At 48.6% G+C, this 21,119-nt stretch overlaps 1 protein-coding gene and 1 non-coding gene across 5 annotated transcripts in view; one reads left to right on the forward strand and one right to left on the reverse strand.

Moving 5' to 3' along the window:
• The window catches only part of LOC139540341 (inactive rhomboid protein 1), a 42,567-nt gene extending 21,466 nt beyond the window's left edge, over positions 1–21,101 (forward strand). Inside the window, exons 2-19 of one of the 4 annotated variants that reach the window (XM_071344289.1) lie at positions 4,422–4,566; positions 5,094–5,233; positions 6,386–6,493; positions 13,621–13,840; positions 14,087–14,293; positions 14,947–15,072; positions 15,349–15,518; positions 15,761–16,012; positions 16,134–16,245; positions 16,512–16,586; positions 16,764–16,925; positions 17,052–17,152; positions 17,293–17,356; positions 17,458–17,552; positions 17,903–17,978; positions 18,632–18,732; positions 19,502–19,655; positions 19,932–21,101. In XM_071344289.1, the coding sequence (XP_071200390.1) occupies positions 4,450–4,566; positions 5,094–5,233; positions 6,386–6,493; positions 13,621–13,840; positions 14,087–14,293; positions 14,947–15,072; positions 15,349–15,518; positions 15,761–16,012; positions 16,134–16,245; positions 16,512–16,586; positions 16,764–16,925; positions 17,052–17,152; positions 17,293–17,356; positions 17,458–17,552; positions 17,903–17,978; positions 18,632–18,732; positions 19,502–19,655; positions 19,932–20,351 (2,700 nt within the window). In that variant the 5' untranslated portion in view covers positions 4,422–4,449 and the 3' untranslated portion in view covers positions 20,352–21,101. Of the gene's footprint in view, positions 1–4,421; positions 4,567–5,093; positions 5,234–6,385; positions 6,494–13,620; positions 13,841–14,086; positions 14,294–14,946; positions 15,073–15,348; positions 15,519–15,760; positions 16,013–16,133; positions 16,246–16,511; positions 16,587–16,763; positions 17,153–17,292; positions 17,357–17,457; positions 17,553–17,902; positions 17,979–18,631; positions 18,733–19,501; positions 19,656–19,931 lie in introns of all 4 variants that reach the window. The other 3 variants (XM_071344140.1, XM_071344369.1, XM_071344207.1) reach the window with 3 other exon arrangements.
• Positions 9,636–9,712, reverse strand: trnaa-ugc (transfer RNA alanine (anticodon UGC)). Its single transcript has one exon. It is a non-coding gene; the product is annotated as a tRNA-Ala (tRNA).
• Positions 21,102–21,119: the final 18 nt, after the last annotated feature.

A 21,119-nucleotide genomic window follows, 5' to 3' on the forward strand; every position in this document is an offset into this window, starting at 1 on the left:
CGAGAGAGAGAGAGAGAGAGAGAGAGAGAGAGAGAGAGAGAGAGAGAGAGAGAGAGAGAGAGAGAGAGAGAGAGAGAGAGAGAGAGAGAGAGAGAGAGAGAGAGAGAGAGAGAGAGAGAGAGAGAGAGAGAGAGAGAGAGAGAGAGAGAGAGAGAGAGAGAGAGAGAGAGAGAGAGAGAGAGAGAGAGAGAGAGAGAGAGAGAGAGAGAGAGAGAGAGAGAGAGAGAGAGAGAGAGAGAGAGAGAGAGAGAAAGAGAGAACACCAACAATAGACCTGCATGGCTCCCCGGGGAGGTAAAGCACTGTGGTTGAGCCAGGCTGTCAGTTTGATAACCTGAAAGCCTCATGGACGTCTCTGTCCTACCCTGCACCTGGAGAGACCCGGGTCTGTCCTCTGGGTTTAGTCTGCCTGTCAGTCTTCCCCGCCCACCCGCTAATGGCGAGCAATAGCCTTGTAGAGCAACAGCAACACCAGAACGTAAAAACACAGTCAATCGAGTTTGTTGTAAATGCATCTCATGGTTGAGTAGGAAGCGTTCGTTTCTCACATCCATTAGCCTGGAGTTGAAGCGTCAGCAGGAAGCTAATCTTGCAGTGTGCATGTTGCAAGGATGGGAGTGGGTGTTTTCCTTCTTCAGATGTGGATCTGGAAGTTAAAACAAATCTCTTTAAAGGGCCCACAGATTGAATCACGTTAACCTCATAGTCGTGGGAAGTAGGGGTGCTGACGGGGCTGCAGCACCCCCTGAAAAATCTGAATTTAAAAAAGTATCAATAAAAAAATATATCCATCTGCAGCGCCAGAGCGGGCAAAAAGATTTGTCCAGCCCCACCCCCAAAGTACTTCCCGCGGCTATGGTTAACTTTAAGAATGCTGAGTGCAGACAGACAGACAGAGTAGTTATCATGGTGGGAAAACTGTTGCTATCCCCAGGCATGGAATTGTTGCCACGCAATGTTGTTTTAACCTTTTGACCTTTAGATAAGACTTATAGTATTCCATGCACATAGAATTGGCTTCACTGTCTCTTCAACTCAATTAATAATATTAAGCTGTAATAAGCATTAATGTGATAGTATCAAATAAATGGTCGAGGCACTTGCATTACAGTAAGATGGCGTTATCAACCCTTTTGGAACTTGAATGTGAATTGAAACTTCAAGGAGTCAGGGAAAATTATAATCCTGTGTCCTTGGATGGGGTCCAAAATGTAGAATTCAATCAACATAATTTCTCCTCAAGGATATTCCTATTGCTCAAGGACTTCCTCCAGTCAGTGTGCCTCTCAGACTGGGATGGATGACCCTGAATACTAGCTAGGCCCTTGGCCTTCATGCAGGCCTAATGTACTGTACTCATTCATTATCCTGGTGAGAGGAGATGACTGCCATGTTATAGACTCCCACGTGGTAGCAGGCAGCCAGATCACTGCCATAACCACAGCTTGTGTCCATGCTGGGTGTCCTGGAGCCTGCAGACCTAGTATCCGGCTGGCGGCTGCCATCCTCCCATCCTCTTCCCCAGACACAAGCCTCAGAACTCTGCCAAGTCAGCTGCCATGTTGACTTTGGACTGGACTGAAGGACAAGAGAGGAGACAGGCTTCCGAAGCACACAGCTGACTGTAGGTCGGTCTGTCTGCAGTTCTGTGTCTGTCAGTCTGTAAGTAGGTCTGTCTAAGGTTTCAGATTTTCATAGGCCTCAGTGTGCCAGACCCGTCAACCACCTTGCCTCTCAGAGTTACACTCAGAGTGTGTACACAGGGTAGTAAGGATGAGAGGAAAGCCAGGCAGCAGGCAGGAGGATTTAAGTGGGTTGGCCGTAGGAAAACCGTGGGGAGAATCGGAGGCGCCAAAGCCCCCAGTGTTAGCTACAAACCCAGGAGATAGTGGGGCGTAGATTCAGCAGTAGACAGAGGCTGAGGCCCAGTTCAAACACACTACAGTCACGGCTGCAGGGCCTGGAATCACATGAGACTGAGTGTGGAAGACAATTAGGCTCCCATCCCTCGATACAATCTGCAGAACCAGGGCATATGCCTCTGCTGTGTTGGATCACTAAGCACTAAGATCCCTGGAGTTTGTAGTTAAAAGCAAATTATGGGAGCTGTAGCTTCAGGGCTGTCTGGGCTATAGAAGAGAGGGTTTGTGTGTGTTGTTCTGGCAGAAATGTTGTAGTGGGTGTTTTGTATAAGTGCAAAGGCTAAAGCCAGACAGGCTGAAGTTTCCCTCCTCCAGGCGTTGGTTGCTAGCTGGTCTAACAGAGCTTCACCTGGTCCATGACTCACCCCAGTAGGAGACCAGGGGAGGCTGTCACTACGCCTTATACCCCCAGTCAGAAAACCTACAGTCATGACCTGTACCGTCACTAGAAGTCTGAGCTCATATGGAGCTGAGTGACCGTGCTTTGAAATGTGTCATCTTGTGATATTTCCTCTGCTCATCTTCCTCTGCACAGAAAAACCTGGTTGTGAGTCAGTGAGGGCAGTCTCCCCCTCTTTCCTCCCTCACACCTCCCTCCCTCACACCCTAGGCTGGCCTGCTTTGTTCCCGTCTGGCTCAGCTAACAGCTAATCCTGGCCAGTCATCACAACCCAGAGCTCCTGACCAGACATAAAGGCTGGTGAGCTCGGACAGCATTCCACCACAGAGCCCTCTCTCCACTCTGTGCAGTGGGGCAGAATGTCTCAGCATGGCGTCCATGGGTGAAGTGACCGACCTCTTGTTGGCTCTGTCTTCACAGTAGCTAGCTATTTACCACACGCTAATGGACTTGTTCAGTATGCTCTCTCTATGTCAGACCTGGGTTCAAATAGTATGTGTTTTGTTTCAAATGATTGCTGAATTTGATTGAGCATACATAGAGTGCAATATTGGCTTGGTTTGCACTTTTGGTTCTATTCCCTTGGTTCCATTGCACCAGGCAAGCTCAATCAAACTCAGTTAAAGTATTTTACCGAAAGCAAATACCACTTGAACCCAGTTGTGTGTAGTAGACCCTTTTCACACATGATAGGACAGGTCAGGATGGGACTGACTGCATGTGTGTCCTGCTGTGAACCGATGGCTCGTGAACACCAGCCGTCAATGATGACTTGGCTGACTGGGACCAGGCTGCTGTTACTAGCACAGTGTGGTTGACCTCACCTTCTCTCCTCCTCTCTATCTGTGGACAGCGCCTCCGGCCTGGGGTTTCACTCCTGCCTCCCTCCACTGCCCTCCATTGTCAGCCTCGCTGGCTCTGTGGCAGGATTTATGTTTCACATGAACGCTCCCATCATCACTTGGGCTAAAACAGGAGCCTGCAGTGTGTTAAAATGCAACGCAAAGCAGATGTGCTTGACATTGCCATGGACTTTCCAAGGACCTTAAGCTCTGTAACCGTAGAAGGGAATGCGTGACCCTGTATGACTGCTGCCAGCCCGCTCATAGCCCTCTGATGCTGCTGAAGTGAAAGCACAAGACCACATTAGGGCCCCCATCCCTCGTCTTGTGGGGCATTTGAGCAAAATGAGAGTCTGTGAAAGACAAATATCATGTGACACGTGAGGAGAGTGTTTTTCCTCACATTCAAAGGGTTTAATAACAGCTTCTCTGGTGAGGAACTAACCAATGGCGCGCGCTTGAGTGTTTTTCTCGGGGGAAATAGTCTTTATTTACGCGTTCATGTATCTCACTGCGGGAATAATTGTTTGTTGTCCTATGATACCCCTGGGGAGAATGTCGCAGAGCACTTTAAGAGTGCCACCCTTGTGTTTGAAGGTCACAGTATTATTTTACCAAATAACAGGGAGAGAGAACCCAAGCTGAAGTGAAGGATTGTTGATAACAATGTTCTAGGGATGAGGAGGTTTCTCTGACGGAGGCCGGTGAGGTTCATTGCACCTCCTGTGGTCTCTAGACTGCGTCATGGGAATGCACAGGGAAAAGACCTAGCAATTTAGTCTCTCCCACAAATGCCTGGCAGGGGATAGGCCTAGAATAGATTAATATATAACAACAAGGTGGGATTAAATTAAATTTAATCTCTGGCATTTCGGGATTAGTCCTTAGATCATAAACTTTCCCACCCCCGCTGAACAAATATTTATTGCTTTGTTAAATGGTTCCGTGTGCTTCTTTCTGGGTAAGAGTAAACAGCTGTGGTCTGGTAATATCTCCATTTGGCGCTCTCTGCTTTTCTAACTGGTTTTATGATCGCAGTACAGACCCTGTTACATGGCGTGACTCAAGGCTCATCAGCACCATCTTGTGTAATGACTCTGCAACACAAGCTATTATTGGGATGCTCTCAGGCTTTCATTTACAAATTGTTGATTAGACTTTTAACTGAAACTCCTGAGGGACAAAGAGGATGTGATTATACTTGTAGGATGTATATGTATCAGTCTCATCCTTCCCTTCGCCTCTCTCTCCCTGTAGGTGGGAGGCGTGGGGTGGGGTTGGGAGCATGGCTGAACCACGCCGTGAGAGCACCAGCAGCCTGCAGAGGAAGAAGCCTCCATGGCTCAGACTGGACATTCCCACTGCTCAGGTGTCCCTGGATGAGCCACCTACCTTCGTCCAGGTACAGCACACACTCTCTCTCCCCCTTCTCTATCTCTCTCTCCCTACTGTTCACTCTTTCGTTTTCTCTCTCTTTCACTGTCTCTTTCTTTCTTTCTTTCTTTCTTTCTTTCTTTCTTTCTTTCTTTCTTTCTTTCTTTCTTTCTTTCTTTCTTTCTTTCTTTCTTTCTTTCTTTCTCTCTCTCTCTCTCTCTCTCTCTCTCTCTCTCTCTCTCTCTCTCTCTCTCTCTCTCTCTCTCTCTCTCTCTCTCTCTCTCTCTCTCTCTCTCTCTCTCTCTCTCTCTCTCTCTCTCTCTCTCTCTCTCTCTCTCTCTCTCTCTCTCTGCATGCCTTTCCTTGTATCCCACACTTATTCTCTGGGTCTCTGTCTTCATTCTTCTCCCTGCTTTCTCATTTTCTCTCCCACAGAGTTATGTTGTGGTCTGTTGTAACTGTATGTGAATCTCTGCATGCAATATGGCTCTCATTGTGTGTACTTCATCTCTGTCTCTTTCCATGGGACCCCCCCCCCCCCCCCCCCCACTGCAGCCGGTGAAGCGCCAGGGTTTCCTCCGCAGTATCAGCATGCCAGTGGAGCCCTCCCACCTCCGGTCCCCGCCTCGCGACCTCTTTGACCCCCGCCGGCCGCCCCTGCTACGCCAGTCCTCCATCACACAAACCATCAAGAGGTAAGGGGAACATATCAAAGCTCTGGAGCTACTGAAGGACACCTTGGTTGGTTAGATCATGGTTGTGACACGGAATCGTACGACCGCCATGGGATTTGGTTATCTTTGGTGTTGAGCAGTGGGCCCACTGAAAATATTTGATTATGAACTTGTCATGATGGTGTGAAATAAGCATGTTTTATCCAGATCTGTAAGTCATGGATGGCATGTTTTTGACCAGTTTGTTACTGTAGGCTACTTGTGTGATGCCAGTAACAAGGAATGAGACCATGGTGTCCGTTTCTCTGCCTGATTGCCCCCACCCACTTCAGTTTGGTGGTTTGATTGCATATTGATTTTTACCAGAATTCTGTATTTGCTTGCAATTTGTCTGGTTGAACTGAGGACAGTGGATATTTGACAGGACGGACTGGTATTTGTAGGTGTTTGTTTGTGGTGTGTTTTATCATAGTGCCTGTCTGGTTCTGCAGATGGGCTCATATTACAGTGTTTAAAACTTTAAATAACTGTGGCTGTGATTGTGTGCATTGATTCTTCAACAGTCTGAATGAATGAGTTGGGAAACCCTCTGCATGCCTGGTTCTTTGTCTGGTCAGTGTGTATGATTCTAATGCATGTTCAAACTTTATTTCCCTTCACAATTTCAGTGCTTGAAAAGCTTTACTCCTTTTGCACTATTTCTGTCTATCGCTTTTCTAGATGCTGTTTCTTGCTCACCATCTCTTCTTTTCTTCTCTCCTTTCTTTTTCCTTCTCTTTCTTGCCCACTGCCCTGTCCTCCTCCTCCTCTCACCTTCCTACACTCTCCCCCGCCCTCTGCCCTGTCCTCCTCCTCCTCTCACCTTCCTACACTCTCCCCTGCCCTCTGCCCTGTCCTCCTCCTCCTCTCACCTTCCTACCCTCTCCCCCGCCCTCTGCCCTGTCCTCCTCCTCCTCTCACCTTCCTACCCTCTCCCCCACCCCCTGCCCTGTCCTCCTCCACCTCCCACCCTCCTCCTCTCACCTTTCTACACTCTCCCCCGCCCTCTGCCCTGTCCTCCTCCACCTCCCACCCTCCTCCTCTCAACACTCTCCCCCGCCCCCTGCCCTGTCCTCCTCCACCTCCCACCCTCCTCCTCTCACCTTCCTACCTTCTCCCCCTGCCCGTCTCCAGCAGCAGGAGGGTGCACTTTGAGCGGATTAACACAGTGCCCGTTAAGGGTCAGCGGGCATCTCGCCGCGGCCCCAGGAAGCATCACTCTCTCTCCAGAACCCTGCTCAGGTACTGCAGGCCAGAGGTCAGAGGTCAGACTGGGCCTACAGTACACTGGCCAATGAGGACAGCACTTCCTGTCTGATTACAGTAACATACAGTATGCAACCATGGGGAGCCAGAACATCTTGTGATGGATAACATACTGACACAGGTTTAGCTAAGTGTTTACCCCACCAATGTTTGTGTCATAGGTTATGTTGGTAATGGCTCAGATCTAGGGAGTACAAAGAGTATGAAGTTCAGAACAGAGAGAATTATCAAGAGAGTGCAGGGTCTCCGTAAGATAGAATACTGCATCAGGCATAAAGACACAGCTTGAATGAACTGAATGAACTGTCTTCCATTGCCTATAGCTGTAAGCCTCTCTTCAGGGGTGCTGTTGTTTTCTCTCTGTGCTATGACTGGTGTTGTTATATGACTCACCTCATTGACACATCTGACTCACACTGAATTAGTCATAATAAAGGAGCCTAACAAAGGGAGCTGCCATTTTCCTGGAATACACAACAACCACCGCATTCCATTGTGGTCAGACCAAAGACTAAGCAGCAATAATGTCGCCTCAGACTTTATGAATCTCTGTGTGAGTTAGGGACCATAGAATACATGTCCACTGATTCGATGTTACAGTCACTAAAAGACCATACTTGCGTTTGACTGAGTCTTAAAATAACCTGAGCTGCTCTTTAAACTAAGCCATTCTGGTTAATGTGTGTATAGCGGCAGGGTTGGGTTAGCGTGGCCTTCTGCAGCACCTGATTAGACTGGCAGAGGCAGAGAACATTGTATTGTGATCCTTATTGAATGTACAGATGATATGATTCAATAGAAAAAAGAGGCAAAGGCTGAGAGGGGCAGAGAGAGAGAGGGGCAGAGAGAGAGAGGGGCAGGGAGAGAGAGAGGGGCCGAGAGAGAGAGAGGGGCAGAGAGAGAGAGGGGCAGAGAGAGAGAGGGAGAGAGAGAGAGGGGCAGAGAGAGAGAGAGGGGCAGAGAGAGAGAGAGGGGTAGAGAGAGAGAGAGAGAGGCAGAGAGAGAGAGGGACAGAGAGAGAGAGGGGCAGAGAGAGAGAGAGGCAGAGAGAGAGAGAGGCAGAGAGAGAGAGAGGCAGAGAGAGAGAGGGGCAGAGAGAGAGAGGGGTAGAGAGAGAGAGGAGCAGAGAGAGAGAGGAGCAGAGAGAGAGAGGCAGAGAGAGAGAGCTTGCTATTGAGAAAGGCCGCCAAAGGCAGACCTGGCTCTTGAGAAGACAGGCTATGTGCACACTGCCCACAAAATGAGGTGGAAACTGAGCTGCACTTCCTAACCTCCTGCCAAATGTATGACCATATTAGAGACACATATTTCCCTCAGATTACACAGACCCACAAAGAATTTGAAAACAAATCTAATTTGATAAACATATGTTTCCCATGCCACTAAAAAGAGAGAGAGACCAATGTAGAACGAGGCAGAGGTAGAGCGAGGCAGAGGTAGAGCGAGGCAGAGGTAGAAGGCAAGAGAGAGGGGGGCAGAGGTAGAGAGCTAGAGAGGGGGGCAGAGGTAGAGAGCTAGAGAGGGGGGCAGAGGTAGAGAGCGAGAGAGGGGGGCAGAGGTAGAGAGCGAGAGAGGGGGGCAGAGGTAGAGAGCGAGAGAGGGGGGCAGAGGTAGAGAGCGAGAGAGGGGGGCAGAGGTAGAGAGCGAGAGAGGGGGGCAGAGGTAGAGAGCGAGAGAGGGGGGCAGAGGTAGAGAGCGAGAGAGGGGGGCAGAGGTAGAGAGCGAGAGAGGGGGGCAGAGGTAGAGAGCGAGAGAGGGGGGCAGAGGTAGAGAGCGAGAGAGGGGGGCAGAGGTAGAGAGCGAGAGAGGGGGGCAGAGGTAGAGAGCTAGAGAGGCGGAGAGGTAGAGAGCTAGAGAGGCGGAGAGGTAGAGAGCTAGAGAGGCGGAGAGGTAGAGAGCGAGAGAGGCGGAGAGGTAGAGAGCGAGAGAGGCGGAGAGGTAGAGAGCTAGAGAGGCGGAGAGGTAGAGAGCGAGAGAGGCGGAGAGGTAGAGAGCTAGAGAGGCGGAGAGGTAGAGAGCGAGAGAGGCGGAGAGGTAGAGAGCTAGAGAGGCGGAGAGGTAGAGAGCGAGAGAGGCGGAGAGGTAGAGAGCTAGAGAGGCGGAGAGGTAGAGAGCGAGAGAGGGGGGCAGAGGTAGAGAGCTAGAGAGGCGGAGAGGTAGAGAGCGAGAGAGGCGGAGAGGTAGAGAGCTAGAGAGGCGGAGAGGTAGAGAGCGAGAGAGGCGGAGAGGTAGAGAGCGAGAGAGGCGGAGAGGTAGAGAGCTAGAGAGGGGGGCAGAGGTAGAGAGAGAGGGAGAGGTAGAGAGAGAGGGAGAGGTAGAGAGAGAGGGAGAGGTAGAGAGAGCCAGAGGGAGAGGGAGAGAGGCGCTCCAGATGTTCCATCAGGCAGAGGTTTATTTATAGCCTCAGAGGTCAAGGATGGCAGGCTGACACACTCTGATGACACGCCACGACCTGGAGGACAGGGCAGCTGGTCTGGAATACCAGAAATTCAATCATGTCACTAACAGACTGATAGAGATAGTACATCCATCCACAACCCAGAGGAACACAGGACACAGTATTTCAAATGATTTGTCCATATTACCCAGAATAATCCTTTACATGAAACAGGTACAGTAGGAGTTTAGTGGGCTAAAATAACTGTTGCTAGGGAGTAGGGCTTGGAATTGCTAGGGACCTCATGATACGATATTATCATGATTCTCACGATTATATACGTATTGCAATTTGATACTGTGATTTGATTGTGTTTCGATGTTCCAAACATATTGCTCACCATATGTCTTCTACAGAGGGACAAGAGAGAGCCATGAGAAAACGTGTTCAGTGGGTAGTAGTGATGAGGGAAGAAATCGATAGTTACATATCGGAATATCCTTTTTGACGATATATCGTATCAACTATCGCAATATTAATTTACACCAAAGTTCCAAGTATTTTTCCTTCATAGCTTGTTCTCCATCGTCTTTTTAAATAGAGAGACTTTTTGTTTTCAGCACTTTTATTTCCATGACTGATCAAACCTCGTTTTCTCTCGTCCATTTACATTTAAGGTCATTTAGCAGACGCTCTTATCCAGAGCGACTTACAAATTGGAAAGTTCATACATATTCATCCTGGTCCCCCCGTGGGAATTGAACCCACAACCCTGGCGTTGCAAGCGCCATGCTCTACCAACTGAGCCACACGGGACCACAGAAGACATATGGTGAGCAGTATGTTTGGAACATCGAAACACAATCAAATCAAATCAACTCCATATTTGGTTTGATGTTACTTAAAGAAGATTTGGCCATTTAAAAAAACATTACTTACATTGATTGCTAGCTTGTCAAATCAAATCAAATTGTATTAGTCACATGCGCCGAATACAACAGGTGTAGACCTTAATGCTTACTTACGAGCCCCTAACCAACAATGCAGTTTAAAAAAAAATCTAAATAAGAAATAAAAGTAACAAGTAATTAAAGAGCAGCAGTAAAATAACAACAGTGAGACTATATACAGGGGGGTACCGGTACAGAGTCAATGTGCGGGGGCACCGGTTAGTTGAGGTAATATGTACATGTAGGTAGAGTTATTAATGTGACTATGCATAGATGATAACAACAGAGAATAGCAGCGGCGTAAAAGAGGGGGGGGGGGGGGGGGGGGCAATGCAAATAGTCTGGGTGGCCATTTGATTAGATGTTCCAGAGTCTTATGGCTTGGGGGTAGAAGCTGTTTAGAAGCCTCTTGGACCTAGACTTGGCACTCCGGTACCACTTGCCGTGCGGTAGAAGAGAGAACAATCTATGACTAGGGTGGCTGGAGTCTTTGACAATTTTTAGGGCCTTCCTCTCACACCGCCTGGTATAGAGGTCCTGGATGGCAGGAAGCTTGGCCCCAGTGATGTACTGGGCCGTACGCACTACCCTCTGTAGTGCCTTGCGGTCGGAGGCCGAGTAGTTTCCAAACCAGGCAGTGATGCAACCAGTCAGGATACTCTCGATGGTGCAGCTGTATAACCTTTTGAAGATCTGAGGACCCATGCCAAATCTTTTCAGTCTCCTGAGGGGGAATAAGTTTTGTTGTGCCCTCTTCATTGACTGTCCTGGTGTGCTTGGACCATGTTAGTTTGTTGGTGATGTGGACACCAAGGAACTTGAAGCTCTCAACCTGCTCCACAACAGCCCCATCGATGAGAATGGGGGTGTGCTCGGTCCTCTTTTTCCCGCAGTCCACAATCATCTCCTTTGTTTTGATCACGTTGAGGGAGAGGTTGTTGTCCTGACACCACACGGCCAGGTCTCTGACCTCCTGCCTATAGGCTGTTTAGTCTTGGTCGGTGATCAGGCCTATCACTGTTGTGTCATCGGCAAACTTAATGATGGTGTTGGAGTCGTGCCTGTCCGTGCAGTCATGAGTGAACAGGGAGTACAGGAGGGGACTGAGCACGCACCCCTGAGGGGCTCCTGTGTTGAGGATCAGCGTGGCGGATGTGTTGTTACCTACCCTTACCACCTGGGAGCGGCCGGTCAGGAAGTCCAGAATCCAGTTGCAGAGGGAGGTGTTTAGTCCCTGGGTCCTTAGCTTATTGATGAGCTTTGAGATCTCTATGGTGTTGAACACTGAACTGTAGTCAATAAATAGCATTCTCACATAGGTGTTCCTTTTGTCCAGGTGGGAAAGGGCAGTGTGGAGTGCAATAGCGATTGCATCATCTGTGGATCTGTTAGAGCGGTATGCAAGTTGGAGTGGGTCTATGGTATCTGAGATATTAGTGTTGATGTGAGCCATGACCAGCCTTTCGAAGCACTTCATGGCTACAGATGTGAGTGCTACAGGTCGGTAGTCATTTAGGCAGGTTACCTTACTGTTCTTGGGCACAGGGACTATGGTGGTCTGCTTAAAGCAGTTGGTATTACAGACTCGGACAGGGAGAGGTTGAAAATATCAGTAAAGATACTTGCCAGTTGGTCAGTGCATGCTCGCAGTACACGTCCTGGTAATCCCTCTGGCCTTGTGAATGTTGACCTGTGTTAAGGTCTTACTCACATCGGCTGCGGAGTGCGTGATCACACAGTCTTCCGGAACAGCTGGTGCTCTCATGCATGTTTCAGTGTTATTTGCCTTGAAGCGAGCATAGAGGTAGTTTAGCTAGTCTGATAGGCTTGTGTCACTGGGCAGCTCTCAGCTGTGCTTCCTTTAGTAGTCTGTTATGGTTTGCCAGCCCTGCCACATCCGATGAGTGTCAGGGCCGGTGTAGTACGATTCGATCTTAGTCCTGTATTGACGCTGTGCCTGTTTGATGGTTCGTCGGAGGGCATAGCGGGATTTCTTATAAGCTTCCGGGTTAGAGTCCCACTAAACGCCAGCTTTAGCCTTTAGCTCAGTGCGGATGTTGCCTGTAATCCATGGCTTCTTGTTGGGGTATGTACGTACAGTCGCTGTGGGGACGACGTCATCAATGCACTTATTGATGAAGCCAATGACTGATGTGGTGTACTCCTCAATGCCATTGGAGGAATCCCGGAACATATTCCAATCTGTGTTAGCAAAACAGTCCTGTAGCTTAGCATCTGCTTCATCTGACCACTTTTTTATTGATCAAGTCACTGGTGCTTCCTGCTTAAATTTTTGCTTGCAAGCAGGAATCAGGTGGATAGAATTATGGTCAGATTTGCCAAATGGAGGGCGAGGGAGAGCTTTGTATGCGTCTCTCTGTGTGGAGTAAAGGTGGTCCAGAGTTTTTTTCCCTCTGGTTGCACATTTAACATGCTGATAGAAATTTGGTAAGACGGATTTAAGTCTCCCTGCATTAAAGTCCCCGGGTACAAGGAGCACCGCCTCTGGGTGAGCGTTTTCCTGTTTGCTTATGGCGGAATGCAGCTCATTCAGTGCGGTCTTAGTGCCAGCATCAGTCTGTGGTGGTATGTAGACAGCTACGAAAAATACAGATGAAAACTCTCTAGGTAGATAGTGTGGTCTACAGCTTATCATGAGATACTCTATCTCAGGAGAGCAAAACCTTGAGACTTCCTTAGATATCGTGCACCAGCTATTATTTACAAAAATACAGAAGTGGGGGTTTATTCGATCGCCTATGAATTCTCAGAAGAATCTGGGTCTGTTCCCGGGAGAGCAGTATATCATTCTCGTCTGACTTTTTAAAGGAAAAAAAAGTCCGTAGTGGCTAAAGTTAGCTGAAGTTTGTAATGGATGTTTAAAGAGAACTGAACTGTAGATTACAGTTTCTCCTGGCCCATAGACTACTTTCAGACTACTACTACTTTCAGGAACCGTGTTGTAAAATAGTGAACTACTCCTTTTAATGTGGTCAAATTGAAATAGAATAGTCCATTCCAAAAATCTCTTTATTCTAAAGGTAGTGATCTGGAGGAAATTGACAGATTTTTTTTTGCCGTTTCCAGCAACAGAATGCCTCCAGCATGCAAGTTCAGTCTTTACATTTATTCAAATGTTTATGACTTTATTACCGTGCTGTAATGCTGCAAAGGCAGACAAAGTAATACAATATACACCAGACCCATGAGAGAGACGGTGTGTGTGGTGTGTGTGGTGTGTGTGTGTGTGTGTGTGTGGGTGTGTGGGTGTGTGGGTGTGTGGGTGTGTGTGTGTGCGTGTGTGCGCGTGTGTGCGTGTGTGTGTGTGTGTGTGTGTGTGTGTGTGTGTGTGTGTGTGTGTGTGTGTGTGTGTGTGTGTGTGTGTGTGTGTGTGTGTGTGTGTGTGTGCGTGTGTGCCTGGACTGGAACATGTCCGGGCTTATTCCCTCTCTCATGCTGATGGTCTATTACTAGTGCAGTCAAGAACAATTAGTCATTTTTTCCATTCTTGGGAAGTGTGGCGTTATCAGTCCATTGCATGTTTGCCCACCCAGTCTTCCAAACAGGGTTTGAGGAGGGACATCTAATAACAGCTCTATATCTCTCAGGCCAATAACTGACACACTCTGTGCTAGATAGCTGGAGTTAGCAGACTCCCTCTACAAGAGAAGTACTGCGGAACTAGGTGATCAGAGAGAGTTCTGTGGATAGGTTGGAGTTTGTGAGATGAGATGTGTGCTTCCCGCGGACTGAGTGGCTGGTGTTTGTGGTGTCAGGGGCACAGCGGACTGGTTCGGGGTCAGTAAGGACGGCGATGCCACCCAGAAATGGCAGAGGAAGAGTCTGCGCCACTGCAGCATGCGCTATGGCCGTCTGAAGCCCCAGGTGATCCGGGAGATGGACCTGTCCAGTCAGGACAACATCTCTCTGACCAGCACCGAGACGCCCCCGCCCCTCTACGTACCCTCCTCAGCACACGCCTTTGGCATGCAGAAGGTATGATACCTATGTCATCTATATATTTGGGTCATTATACCTGTAGTACTTTTGTACCTCAGTGAGGGTTTCATTGTGGATCTTGATAACATATTTTAGGATGTATCAATATTTATCTGTGGCATCCACAGTAGTTTTTTCAATTAGAATCTAGGTTGATTATTCGAACATAATCCAGTTTCACAATATAAACTCAGTCCTAGATAGCCTGTTCTTAACCGCCCTGCCTGTGTCTGTCATCTTCAGATCGTGGACCCGTTGGCGAGGGGGCGTGCGTTCCGTATGGTGGAGGAGGTGGACGGTTACAGCGTGCCCCAGACCCCCGTCACCCCCGGCGCCGCTTCCCTCTGCTCCTTCACCTCCTCCCGCTCAGGCCTCAACCGGCTGCCGCGGCGACGCAAGAGGGAGTCTGTCGCCAAGATGAGCTTCAGGGCAGCAACAGCTCTGGTGAAGGTGAGCTTGCTGTGTGACGAGACATCCTATTGAAGGAAGTGATTCATTATTTCAGCTGCTAAAGCCCTCTACTGTACTGTACACACAGATCCAAACCATACCCACCCAGTACCACTATGACCAAACTCTTCCCTTAATCGATAAGGTACCCTCAGTGAAACAGCATGGCCTGATCAGTTGTGTGGAATCAGTCAGCCTCCGGCGTTCTAGAACAACACTCAGTTCCATCGGGGCGGATACATTTATTTTCAAAAGGAGACATTATCTCTGTGTTGTGTTGTGTCATTCAGTGTTGAGGGAGACCACTATGTGCTGTGCTGCATGTTCAAGAGCAGCAATGCTGTGCTTAGGACTACTGTTATGAAAGAGCTTACCATTTTGGAAGTGCAAGAGGGACATGGAGGAATGAACAAACATGGGTACTCAAGCTCTGATATACCTACTATGCATGTGTTATAATTATGAGGTACTGTCTCCAACAATTCTGACATGCAAAAAGAAACTCAACTCAATGTTAGTGTGTGTGTGTGTGTGTGTTTGTGTGTCTGCACCGTTTGTTTGCTGTATGGCACTAGACAAAACACTACAGCCTGCTGTGCTAGGTGACAGCTTATAGTGTGTGTTGTGTTGTTATGTGTGTGTGTGCGTCTCAGGGGCGCTCCCTGCGGGAAAACGCCACCCTGCGGCGGATGCAGAGACGCAGCTTCACCCCTGCTAGCTTCATGGAGGAGGACGGGGTGGACTTACCTGATGAGCTGGACACATCCTTCTTCGCCAGAGTAAGGACATGTCCTCATCTACTCTGTAGTTAGAAACTCATCTCAAGCCTCCATCTAAAAGAGAACATACAGCACCCCCTGGAGGTCTCTAACAGAGTTGCAGCCTGGGATAGAGTCTAAAGGCCTGTGATTGGCCGACCAGTTAGTGTGTGTTTTCATTACGGCCAGGAGTTTTTCCTAAACCATGTGTGAGCTGACCAGGGAAATCTCCTGTGCCTAGTTCCCACCCACTACTGTTCTCAGACCTGGCCAACCCCCTCCCAATTCCTCCCCCAGGACTGTCTGATGCAGGAAGAGTTGTCCACATACGCTGACGAGGTGTTTGAGTCTCCGTCGGACGCGGCTATGATGGATGTGGTGCAGGAGGAGGGCAGTATGCTGGACGAGACGGAGCTGACCGGCAGCGCTCTGGACAAGAGTGAACTGGAGAGGAGCCATCTCATGCTGTGAGTCTGTCACACTGACTCCTGACAACAAGTACACAGAAACATCTGAAATGACTACAGTATCTTTGGTTTCCTGTTGCCAATATCCAGTACACTACCAGAGCATCTCAGTGAACCATTCAGTTGTGTTGACACAGTGTTTGGTTTAAAGAGAACCCACACTCTCTCCAAGGGTGGTTCTGTGGTGGGTTCCTTTAAACTGACTTTACCCCTCCTCCTCTCTGTCTCCCCTCCCCTCCCAGGCCTCTGGAGCGAGGGTGGCGTAAGGCCAAAGAGGGAACCCCAGGACCGCCCAAGGTGCCCTTGCGGCAGGAGGTGGTGAGTGTGAACGGACAGCGACGGGGTCAGCGCATCGTTGTGCCCGTCAAGAAGCTGTTCGCTCGGGAGAAGAGGCCCTACGGGCTGGGCATGGTGGGGAAGCTCACCAACCGAACCTACCGCAAGCGCATCGACAGCTATGTGAAGAGGCAGATAGAGGACATGGATGACCATAGGTAATGGTCTCTAAGACCATGCTAAGGCTCAGCGTGTCCAATATATGAGACCATTGGTGTAGAGTACAGCACTTCTGTGTAAAACCGTTGTTTTCTAATATGGATATTGTGTTTCCATCAGGCCTTTCTTTACGTACTGGATCACTGTTGTCCACTTGCTGATCACCATCCTGGCTGTCTGCATCTATGGCATCGCCCCCGTGGGCTTCTCCCAGCACGAGACGGTTGATTCTGTGAGTACCACCTCACTTCCCTAGTCAAATCAAATCAAGGTTTATTGGTCGCGTACACAGTCTAGCAGGTGTTATTGCGGGTGCAGTGAAATGCTTGTGTTACTAGCTCCTAACCGTGCAGTAAAATTTGAATCAAATAATCAAAAACTGTATTCAAGAGTCCTCTGAACGAATCATTACAGCTTTACAATGGTCTTACAGTCGTTATGACCTTCTATTACATCCTTCCAGGAGCAACTTGAAATGTGACATGTTTTCCTCCCCAGGTTCTAAGAAACAAAGGTGTATATGAAAATGTCAAGTTTGTACAACAAGAGAACTTCTGGGTCGGGCCCAGTTCAGTAAGCACATTCACATTGCTCCCCTTTTTTTCATTCAAACATTCTGTTCCATGACCAGATATGTCCGATCCTTTCAGTTTGGAAGGTACTTATTTGAGCGCTTTAACTAGGCCTGAAGTGATGGTGTTCTATGTGTCTATTCCTGACTGTCTGCATGCCATCTGTCTCCCTCGTTAGGAGGCTCTGATCCACCTGGGGGCCAAGTACTCTCCCTGCATGCGTCAGGACCAGCAGGTGCACGACCTGATCCGGGACAAGAGAGACATAGAGAGAGACTCTGCCTGCTGTGTACGCAACGACCGCTCCGGCTGTCTACAGACCTCAGAGGAGGAGTGTTCGGTGAGTCGTGAATCTCTCTCCGTCTCTCTCACTCACTCTCTCTACCTCACTCTTTTGTACTCTACCTCCACGAGTGATCTATTCAGGGGTCGATATTTTTACCTTTCCATCTTTGTTTTGTCTCAGAGTACTCTGGCCGTGTGGGTGAAGTGGCCGCGGCATCACAGCACCCCTCAGCTGGAGGGCCAAGACAGGCAGTACGGCTCAGTGTGCCATCAGGACCCCCGGTGAGAGAACCACTCTTACATTCAGCAGTACGCCGTCACACTCCTCATGCTACTGTAGTTACACTGTGTGTTTATTGGGACCACTGACTGAACTGTGTATCCATACTAATATTTCATTCATATTTTTCACCCCACAACAGGATTTGTCTAGAGCCAGCTTCGGTGGCACCGCATGAATGGCCTGATGACATCACCAAGTGGCCAGTGAGTATTGTGGAACCCCATTGGTCATGATGAGAGGGTGAGAGGTCAGAGGACCTGTTAATCAGTCAGTGTCTCACTGTTTCCTCTGGCTGTGTTTTTAGGTTTGCACCAGGTACAACACAGGGAACCACACCAACCTGCCTCACATAGACTGCACCATCACAGGCCGGCCCTGCTGCATCGGCACAAAAGGGAGGTGAGGAGAGCCTACATACAAAACCAAACATGCAAACATTCACGCCAGACACAACACACACATTCCTGTGTGTCTATTTACTATTGACACTGTGGTGTTGATTTGCCTATGTCTGTGGTACATGTAGTTGGTAGATGGATGTTTAAACAAGGCAGGGGCTGCATCTCAATAATCTATATGGACTTCCTCTCCCCTCTTGCCTTCATTTTCACTGATCTGGTAAAGCAGCAGTATGTAAGCAGTGTAGTGGTCACCATGTGTCTTGTTCATGACCTATCAGTGCACATGACGGGGAGGAGTCAAGGGAGTGTGTGGTCATGAGGTCATGCTGTGGTTCTCCTGTTCCTCAGGTGTGAGATCACGTCCAGGGAGTATTGTGACTTCATGATGGGCTACTTCCACGAGGAGGCTACTCTCTGCTCCCAAGTAAGTAAGCATCGCTCTACTCAATGAACATCTGACTATTACGTTGCGTTAGGATATTGCCAAGTCATCTTTAGTGGCTAGCTAGTGTGATGGATACGATAGCCCCAGTCCTACAAAGACATAACCCAGACCATAACCCCGACCCCGTTCCAACTAGGCTAATGAGACAGGCTGAGTCGGAGGCAGCCGTTGAGGAGCAGAGGAAGATCTAAGCTGTGAGAGTGGATAGTGTTTAATCACCATAAAGGGTGCCATACAATTCCCTACTGAGTAAGCAAATTGTCCTCACTGTAATCCCCTCCGCTCTGAGGTACAGAATATCCAGGGCACAAGTAAATATATTCACACATAAGGTTCATTATAAATATGATGTATTCATTCCACAATATGTGTCAAATGAAAATGCATCCTCTAGTACTTGCAGTGACATCCTTATCTTAGAATAGCTTGACAGTAAAAAAAAGTTATTGTAAATTCAGTGGGTATCAGTTATGCTATTGTGTGTGCGGTTTCGCGTGTGTGAATGTGTGTGTGTGTGTGTGTGTGTGTGTGTGTGTGAATATGTGTATGTGTGTGAGTGTGTGAGAGTGTGCCAACAGAGACAAAGAGAGCGATGGTGTCCTGTAGGTGACGTATTCTACCTCCTCCCCCAGGTTCACTGCATGGATGATGTGTGTGGCCTGCTGCCTTTCCTCAACCCAGAGATCCCAGACCAGTTCTACAGACTGTGGCTCTCTCTCTTCCTGCACGCTGGGTAAGTGGCTGCCTGCCTCTGCCATTTCATCACAAACCTCTGTCCATCCTAGCAGCATTTAATACATTTGACCGGTACTGTACTGTTAGACATCCCTGGTGCAGCTGTATTATAATGAAGCAGAAGGGTGGCCTACGATTCGTTCCATTCGGTGACCAATTATGTGTCCTCTCACTGATTCATTATGTTTCATGTACACGTTCTCCAATAACTCCTTCTTCAAGCCCCTCATTAATGTCTTTGACTTCTTCAGTCAGAATGTCAGTGGTTCCACAGCGCAGAAGTCGTGATCCTATTAGTAGAAGGAGCTGAGTAGCAGTCCTCCTTCATATCTCTGCTGCCTCTTATCTGTCTCTGCTCTCCTCTCTCTCCTCTCCGGGGTAATTAAAGGAAGTGTCCTCTCTGCAGGCAGCAGCCCTCATTAGGCTTGAGGAGATAGACAGACAGCAGAGAAATGTTGATGCTGGATAAACTAGAGATCCCTGGTTGGCTGGCTGTGGAGGTGTCTTCTCACAGCAGCTGGATTAGCTGGATCCCTACATCACCTGCAGAGGACATACTCTTACATTCACGAGCATACACGCTGTAGGATCCTTCACATCATGGTGTAACGTGTCTTTCTGTCCCCCTGTAGGATCCTTCACATCATGGTGTAACGTGTCTTTCTGTCCCCCTGTAGGATCCTTCACATCATGGTGTAACGTGTCTTTCTGTCCCCCTGTAGGATCCTTCACATCATGGTGTAACGTGTCTTTCTGTCCCACTGTAGGATCCTTCACTGCATGGTGTCAGTGTGCTTCCAGATGACCATCCTGAGAGACCTGGAGAAGCTGGCAGGCTGGCTGAGGATCTCCATCATATACATCCTGTCTGGCATCACCGGAAACCTAGCCAGCGCCATCTTCCTGCCCTACAGAGCAGAGGTCTCAATAAACCCCATAAAACACAATAACACGCACACCTCAATATGTAGGGTTCAATTTGGACAGTTCAGAACACATGACTGGTAATAGTGTCAGATGAGACAGACTAGATGTATGGTTCAGACTGGGGGTGATTTTTCATTGTTTTGTGCAGCTCATAGAATGTGTCTAATAGAATGTGTCTAATAGAATGTGTCCACTCTAGGTGCTGAGTATTTCTATGTTGACCTTTTCCACTGACTGACCGGTCCCTCTCTCTCCCCCTCCCTCCGTCAGGTGGGTCCGGCAGGCTCCCAGTTTGGCATCCTGGCCTGCCTGTTTGTGGAGCTGTTCCAGAGCTGGCAGATCCTGGCCCAGCCGTGGCGGGCCTTCATCAAGCTGCTGTGTGTGGTGCTCTTCCTCTTCGCCTTCGGCCTGCTGCCCTGGATCGACAACTTTGCCCACATCTTTGGCTTCATCTCTGGCTTCTTCTTGTCCTTCGCCTTCCTGCCCTACATCAGCTTCGGACGCATGGACATGTACCGCAAGCGGCTGCAGATCATCGTCTTCCTGGTGGTGTTCTTGGGGCTGTTCGCCGGCCTCGTGGTGCTTTTCTATGTGTACCCCATCAAGTGTGACTGGTGTGAACTGCTCACCTGCATCCCCTTCACAGATAAGTTCTGTGAGAAGTATGACCTCAACGCCCACCTCCACTGAGGAGTGGGAAGGTAGCGCTTGAGGAGGGGCGTCAGGTCTCGAGGCATCGATTGGCAGGTGTTATCAAGTAATCCGTGTCTCTGTTTCTGCCCTATAGTGTGGCTAAAGAGGAGGGGAGGGTCCTGTGTGGAGCTCCCTCTCCTCTGGCTCTGTGAACTGAACTCTGATGACAATATGCTTGTGTTTTTTACTCGGTCTGTCTGTATGAATAAGTAGGAATGCCACTGCACTCGTCATGAGGACTTGCATTAATCACATTCTTTTCACCCCCCCACACACACCATTTTCTCTCCTCCACTGACCAATGAGAGAAGGGTATGGTCTAACCACTTATCTAAGCCCCTCCCACATGTCTCTCTCTCTTCACGTGTAAGGCAGGGTTTGGAGGAGTCATCACTGGTACAATAGACAGAAGGAAATATTTCTGTATTTTTTTCAATTTGTTCTTTTTTAATTTTATTTTCATGTTTTTAACACTCACAATCCAGGAGTAGGTTTTGTAATTATTCAGGCAACCGCTCAAAACAACCAGGGACAAACAAATCAGACATTAATACCTTTGGTGCCTTGCTGATAAATGTACCAACTACTGCCATATTTTTGTTACAATACGTTGAGCACTCGAATGCTATCCTTTTATTTGTGTATTGCTTCTTAAGAAGTAATGATTGATTGAAACAAGGTAGTGTTTTAGCTACCCATCTACTCATATGTAACTGAATACAACAGTAAAAAAAACTTGAAAAGAAATCCGTCAGTGAAGTCTGT

This window comes from Salvelinus alpinus, chromosome 1 (assembly GCF_045679555.1).
Source record: "Salvelinus alpinus chromosome 1, SLU_Salpinus.1, whole genome shotgun sequence".
Taxonomy (NCBI): Eukaryota; Metazoa; Chordata; class Actinopteri; order Salmoniformes; family Salmonidae; genus Salvelinus; species Salvelinus alpinus.